Below are 7,225 nucleotides of genomic sequence, written 5' to 3' on the forward strand. Positions count from 1 at the left end.
TTCCCCATGGCACAAAAAGTATCCTTTCATGTGGGAGGTATCCTAACAAGGCTAAGGTACGTGTGTTACTAAAAGAATAGTCTATAGGCATCTACTGATTGCAGAGACGTGTTTAAACACATTTTATTTGAGATACACATAGGTATGTATACCAACATGTTAACAATAGTAAGGGAACTCAAGGTCGTAGAGTACTGATTTTAAATCTCTAGGTTTTCTAAATATCTAACTTTAAAAGTGTCTATTTGTGAACAATTTAGAACATAAAAAAGTAAGCTCAAAACAGAAAACAAGTGTTTATCTGAATAGAAAAATAATACAGCATTAAAAAGAATTAGTTGAATATAAAAAATAAGATATGTGGATACTTACAGGGAATGTCTCGATAGCCATTTTCCAATGCGTGAAAGTAGTTCATGAATTGCTGAGTAGGAATTTTAAATATTTCCAACAGGCCAGTGTCTTGAAACAAGGTATACATAACCTAAGTATCAATTAAAAATAAAGTTAAATTTAAAAAACAGAATTCCTATTTGTAGCTGAGCATGGTTTTATGATTTGCTTTCTTTAATTTAATTCACTAAAATTTTCTCTAAGCTAATTTCTTTCCAAAAAATAGAAAAGGAAAACCTTATACTTAAATAAAACATTTAAAGAACAGAGAAAGCTGACAGCATCACGCCCCAGTTAAAATTTTTCCTTTCACTAATTTACTGAAAGAGAAACTCTGGCGCTGAGGGTTTAAGGGTGAGGCTACTAACCACAAGACTGGTGGTTCAGATTTACAGCTGGCTTACGGGAGGAAACCGGGGCAGCCTGTTTCTCAAAGATTATAGCCTACAGATTATACTTCTGCCCTGTCCAGTGGGTCTGTGTGAGTCAGAATGGACTCCCCTGCAGTGGGTTTGGTGTTCACTTGAATTTACTGATGGGCATGCGAATGGGTTTTCATTCTAAAATGAGGTGTTAAAAGAAGATAAATATGACCAACAGTATTCTGAAGGCATCTTGTGAGATTAATGCCTTCCTTATGTTCTTGCAGAAATAAGGTCTTAAAGGAATTACACTGAGTGGCATTTTAGGGGAAGGTTAATCAAATACTGCTCTGCAGGAACCACCCAGGAGACATTTCAATCACACGTCTAATGAAAAAATTCTGGGGTGAAAAAAAAAAAGTTTTTTAATAAATAATGCTGAGTTAGTGCCTACATCAATAACATTCTTTTAAGATGTTTTGTTTTTTATATAAAAATTCACATTAAAAGGAGAAAAGACTTCAAACACACCTGACTCAGAATCCGTCCTGATTTCGCTCCCATTTTTTCTGCAAGTTCAAAAATTTGAAAATTCCAGTTGCTCATCTTTTCTATTAATGAGTCTTGATCTTCTATTAAGATCAAATCCAGTGATGATTCTTGTTCACTCTGTACAGGGAGGAGAAAATAGAGCAAACTTCACTTTACCTCTTATAAAGAATGTCAAGTGCATATCGATGGGAGAACACAATATTGATGCACTACAAATTACCGTGTGCTATTTTCTAGAATAGTTATTCTCAAATATTCTTATTAATATTTTTATTTCTTGGAATACATTCTTCAAACCACTATAAGCAAGTCATCTAAGGATCAAATGCTTATTAATAAGTTTATTACTTTTCTAAATAAAAATGCTATAATATGTAATAGTAATAAAAATGTAGTCATCTTTTATTCTCATGTTACAAGTTATAAACATAAAAGGATATTAGGAAAACCCTCATGTTTTCATCTAGGCCTTGTGACTAGGTTAACAACCCAAAAGGAATAGAAGGGCTTTATTTTCTTAAAAGCATACCTTTTGAATTTTCAGAACAACACTTAAAAAGCATTGGCACAGGACGTTATTGACAGGTTATTTTCCTGACTACGCATGTTTCCCAGATATGAAAATACACATGAAAGAAAATACCCAAATAGAAAATAATATCCTCACTACATAACAAAATATGTGTATTTGAAAAAGAATCCAACTGGTCACTCATGCTTAATGAAGACTGGATTATTTTAACCCAGGGTCTCCCTTCGAGTTTCTTACGTGACTTATAGTTACTTTTCAGTAAAAACCTAAAACATTATTACATTTCAAACCTGTCCTTGGCAAAATAATGAAACTAGCACTGACTAGTGTTGTATTTCACCTTAGCATAATCATATTTAGAGTTTAATCTTTTACATTTGGTGCTTGTTCACTCAGTGCCTCTTCTCTTGGTTGATTATCAACGTCTGGAAGTAATTGTTTGCCGTCTCTCCTTTCTGTCTTCTCTTCTTGTTGCGTCTCTTTAAGTCTGAATGAGTCTCTTGAGAAAAAGGCATTTTTTTCTTCACCTTTCAAAAAGAAAAGACAAATAGCAATAAACAAGTAGGAATAAACTTCAGCCCATATGGACTGATTTTTTTTTAATTTCCAACAGTCTTATTGGCTATTTACATATCACATAATTCAATCATTCAATCATATCTAGGAGAATTGTACAATCATCCCCACATCAATTTTAAAGCACCCCCACCACCACCACCACCCCGCCCCCGCCATGGTTAAATCACCTTTCAGAGAATTCATGCAATCACAGTTCGTTCTAGTGCTCCCTCCCCGCTCCTCTCTTCAGTAGTTACTTCCGGAATGCCCTTTCCCCTCCCTATCTCCCTCCACCCCCCAGCCCACTCTATTCCCTCCCTATATCCCTTTGTATCCATTATTATCATTCTGCATCCACTCCTCCTGTGCTTCACAGCTGGGAGACCCAACAGAAAACAATGAAACACAATAAAACAAAGTGGTAAAGTGGTACACAATAGTATACTATATGCATAATAGTTTACAGACAAAAATACTAATAATGTAAAAAAAATACTAATAATGCATAAGAAGGAGAAGAACTCTTATAAAACCATAATAAAAAGGCCAGGGATGAAATTTCTGTCATGGAACCAGTAAGAGATACTTACACCCAGAACAAATTCATGTCGTGTCTATAGGGTGGTCAGCTGACCAAGTATCGCGTTCGATCCGGCATCACCAAGGTCACCATGGTCTCTTCCTGACAGTAAGGCTGATTGAGACTCTTGCCTGTGCCTAAAGTGGATTTGTCAGTGGCTCAGTCTGGCCAGATATTCTGCAGATGGATTTGGGGCCCTCACCATCCCCCCATCCCTCCACAAATTAGGCGTTCTATATGGACTGCTTATTAGAGAAATAGTCACCATGAAAAATTACTCAGAAAACATGAGCCATATTGGCATTCAATCTAAATTATTTGATGACACTATTATAGCGCATTATTTTGCCCAGATACCTGTGCTCAGGCAACTCAGACATTTCACGTATTCGACTCACCTCGTATTTAATCATAAATCAAAGAAGTGGAGCACTAGAACTGACTGTGATTGCACAACTCATTTTGAAGGCAATTTAACCATGGGGGCGGGGGGAATGCTCTAACATTGATATGGTAATGACTGTACAATTCTCCTTGATATGACTGAATGATGGAACTATTGAATTGTATGTATGTTATGTAAATCGTGTGCCAATAATACTGTTATATACCCAAAAAGTGAGCTTTTTTTTAATTAAATAGACAAACATTAAAAAAGAGTTAGTTACTACAATAGGAACTTTCCTGCCAACTTGATGGAAACCACTTCCGACATCTTTGACTTGGAATATAAAATTTTAAATTCATATTCAGAAATGAATACATTAGGCCACATCTAAAAATTAAGTCACACTATCATTTTTCTCAACCATGGTGATGAACAGTAATCTTTCTCCAAAATCGCAGGAAAAAGGGGAGCAGCAGGATTAGCTAAAAACACTCATTGATATTCGTGAAAAAGGGGTTCCCATTGATTATTTTTGCAATACCCTAATCAGGAAATTCCTCTAAAGTCTCTCAATAGCAAATTGAATAAACAAATTGTGGAATATTCACAAAATTGAAGACTACAAAGAAAAGAAAATGAACTACAATCACGTGTAATAATATGAATGATTCTTAAAAACATAACTCTGAGTGAGGAAGCTAGACATACAGATGTATTCTCTTTATACAGAGTTCAAAAACACATCACAACGGAAAATGCGTCTATTGAAAAACAGAAAGATGGATACTCTTGGGGATACGATTGACAGGACCAAAACCAAAATACAAACACACTGCTAATGAAGGTTCCAAAGGGTGTAAAAGTCTTCATGGGCAGACGGCCTCATCTTTCTCCTGGAGCAGCTGGTAGCTTTGAACCACTGACCTTGCAGTCAGCAGTCCAACACTTACCCAACAGTGCTATCAGGAATGCTCGGCTGAAAGGAGGGGAGAATCTGGGATGCTAGTAACATGTTGGTTCTTGATCTGGATGCTTATCACATAGGTAAGTTAAATTTGTGGAAATTCATTATGCTATAATCTTGTGATCTGTGTACTTTAAAATACATTGTTATTAAAGTTAAATATTTTTAATAGTGCTCATTGAATTTGAATTGCTGAAAAGGTAGGTTCAAATCTTGATTTTTGCCCTTAATGCCCTTCAGTATGTTTTTGCTGACTGTAAAGTGTGGATAAATAATAACACTGCTTGGACTGGACTTTGTTCCTCAGAGACACCAGCGGAAAACCCAGGGAAATACCGGGGTTACTACTCACTGTCTCTTCTCTGGAATCTGAGATCTTCAAATTCTAGCTTGCTCTCAGATGTCTCCAAAGCAGCTAGTGTGTGTCTTTTACCCAACACAGTTTATCTTCGTGGGAATGCAGCAGGACATAGAGACCAGCCTGCTGTTGTTCTGGGATAATGCATTGCAACACTGCTTAGAGAATTAATTTGAGACCCTGGACAGTGGAAACTTCCACCAGACAGGTGTACCATTTCTTCTATCCACCTGCTGGACGCACTAACCATTCAAGATGATATTCATTCAACTTGAGAAACGAGAGGAGCGGATAATCCTTTCAGGCATATGATTTCGGGTTTTCCAAGCTATTCCCACTGGGGCGGGCCAGCACCACTCGCTTCATCAGTCTTGGGACCCTCCATACTCAAACTCCAGGCTCAGCTCCTAGAACCCGTCTTGTACTGGTAATTGTTTGGAGCTTGCTAGTTCATCAATGGATTCAAGCAGATTTAAAAAAATAGTTTGTCCAATGTTTTCTAGCTGTATTCAAGGGGATTGCTGGTTTGATTTACACAGTTCACTATCACTGACAGTTTGAGTCACCAACTTTTAAAAGTCATTAACAATGGGCTCACGCATAGAACGATCGTGAGCATGGCGCAGGATCTGTCAGGGTTTGGTGACGCTGTGCATGTCGCTATGGTAGAAACAGACTTGGTGGCATCTAACAACAACAAGGTAGTTATAATTTCCTCATCAGTAATACTTCTAGCTCGAGGGTATCAAATACTTTAGAATGGTATAACTAATCAACCCACAGGGGCAGTTCTACCCTGCTCAATAGGGTCACTCTGGGTTGGCATTGACTCAATGACAGTGAGTGAGTGAAATAAGTAAAACAGTAGGAACAAAGTGAACTTTTTTAACATGGCTCTTCTGTCCATAATCCCTACAGTGGTGTATTGTAAATTCTAGCTTCTATGCCTGGGGTTATCCCATTTTGGAGGGATACTGTAGTCTAAGTCTCCACCATACTGGAGCAGGGGTCCTCACAGTTTTTAAACAGGGGGCCAGTTCACTGTCCCTCAGACCCGTTGGAGGGCTGGACTATAGTTTTAAAAAAAACTATGAACAAATTCCTATGCACACTGCACATAACTTACTTTGAAGTAAAAAAACAAACAGGGCAAAAACACCCGGCGGGCTGGATAAATGTCCTTGGGGAGCCGCATGTGGCCCGCAGGCCGTAGTTTGAGGACACCTGTACTAAAGGGTGTGAAACAAGTCGCCACCCTTTGTGACCTTTGGGGATATGGTCTGCGGAAAGACGAAAACCACACCTCTATCAAAGCCAAGTCAGAACCCAACAGACCCACTGGCTCGGAGGCCGAGGACAGAGAAAGAGACATGGCAGCTGGCTGAGGAGGGGCACTGTTGTGGATCAATGGCTGTATCCTTGTTTAAATTTGAATTTTATTGGGGACTCATAGCTCATACATCAATTGTATCAATCACATTTGTGCATATGTTGCCATTATCATTTTCAAAGCATTTTCTTTCTACTTGAGCCCTTGGTATCAGCTTCTCATTTTTTCCCCCTCCCTGCCCCACCCTCCCACCCTCATGAACCCTTGGTAAATTATAAATTATTATAATTTTAATATCTTACATGGTCCACTGAATGACCGTACCCGTACTGTTTACTGATCGTGACTTGTAGTAACTTCCCTGATGAGCTCCCATAATTGTGAGTTCTGTCCATGAGCTCTCTGTGGCTATTGCAACAGATTAGCCAACCCAGCGGCAGGCAGTGTTGTGGGAGCTATGGCTGGTGTCAGAAGAGGTAAAGAAGGTTGATGGAGGGTGGAGACATGTCTCACCTCTGCCCATGAGGAGACGGATTCTTGTTTTCCCTTGTGAAGGAGGGCAGGTGTGGGATCCAAAATATTTTCACAGAGTATAATTTTTATTTTACAGAGAGGTAAACTCATTCTAAAATAAACAGAGTTAAGAATTTGGTCTTAAACTTTAAAACACGCACGACATGTGTTTCTCACCTGATTGTCCACTGTGGCAGTCTGTAGCAGACTCTGATTCCGGTGCTGAGATCACTATTTGATGTCCACAACTTATAGAATAAAATAGATAAATACATATGATAAATGAGGCTTTTGTTAACCTAAAGCTAATTAGAAAATGTTATTAATATTTAACCAACATCCCAACTGGACCAAATCCTAGTAGTCTGAACGCTCTATAAATTTAACAGGCATCATTCCAGAAAATATTCATGTATTCCTCAAAGAAGTAACATATTTCTGAAGGTCAGCATTTTTGACTGTAGAAGCAAAAATAAGATTGAATACCATGTGGATTAGGGACTTTTGAGAAAACACTAACTTAACATATGTTAAAATAATTCTCTAGGTTTCCTGATACCTACTTATAGGTAAAATATCACCAACTTCATTTCTTTCCTTTTTTTTTAAATCGTTTTATTAGGGGCTCATAAGACTCTTATCACAATCCATACATACATCAATTGTGTAAAGCACATTTGTACATTCATTGCCCT

The 7,225-nt window shown here is 37.9% G+C and overlaps 1 protein-coding gene across 1 annotated transcript in view; it reads right to left on the reverse strand.

Moving 5' to 3' along the window:
• The window catches only part of PDE3B (phosphodiesterase 3B), a gene marked incomplete at its 5' end in the record, with an annotated part of 155,620 nt that overhangs the window by 21,538 nt on the left and 126,857 nt on the right, over window positions 1-7,225 (reverse strand). The window contains 4 exons of the mRNA XM_004711617.2: window positions 373-484; window positions 1,287-1,424; window positions 2,215-2,366; window positions 6,708-6,778. Of these exons, the coding sequence (XP_004711674.2) occupies window positions 373-484; window positions 1,287-1,424; window positions 2,215-2,366; window positions 6,708-6,778 (473 nt within the window). The remainder of the gene's footprint in view (window positions 1-372; window positions 485-1,286; window positions 1,425-2,214; window positions 2,367-6,707; window positions 6,779-7,225) is intronic.

The sequence above is a fragment of the Echinops telfairi genome, unplaced genomic scaffold, assembly GCF_000313985.2.
Source record: "Echinops telfairi isolate 266 unplaced genomic scaffold, ASM31398v2 ScPeMD7_60;HRSCAF=208, whole genome shotgun sequence".
NCBI lineage: Eukaryota > Metazoa > Chordata > Mammalia > Afrosoricida > Tenrecidae > Echinops > Echinops telfairi.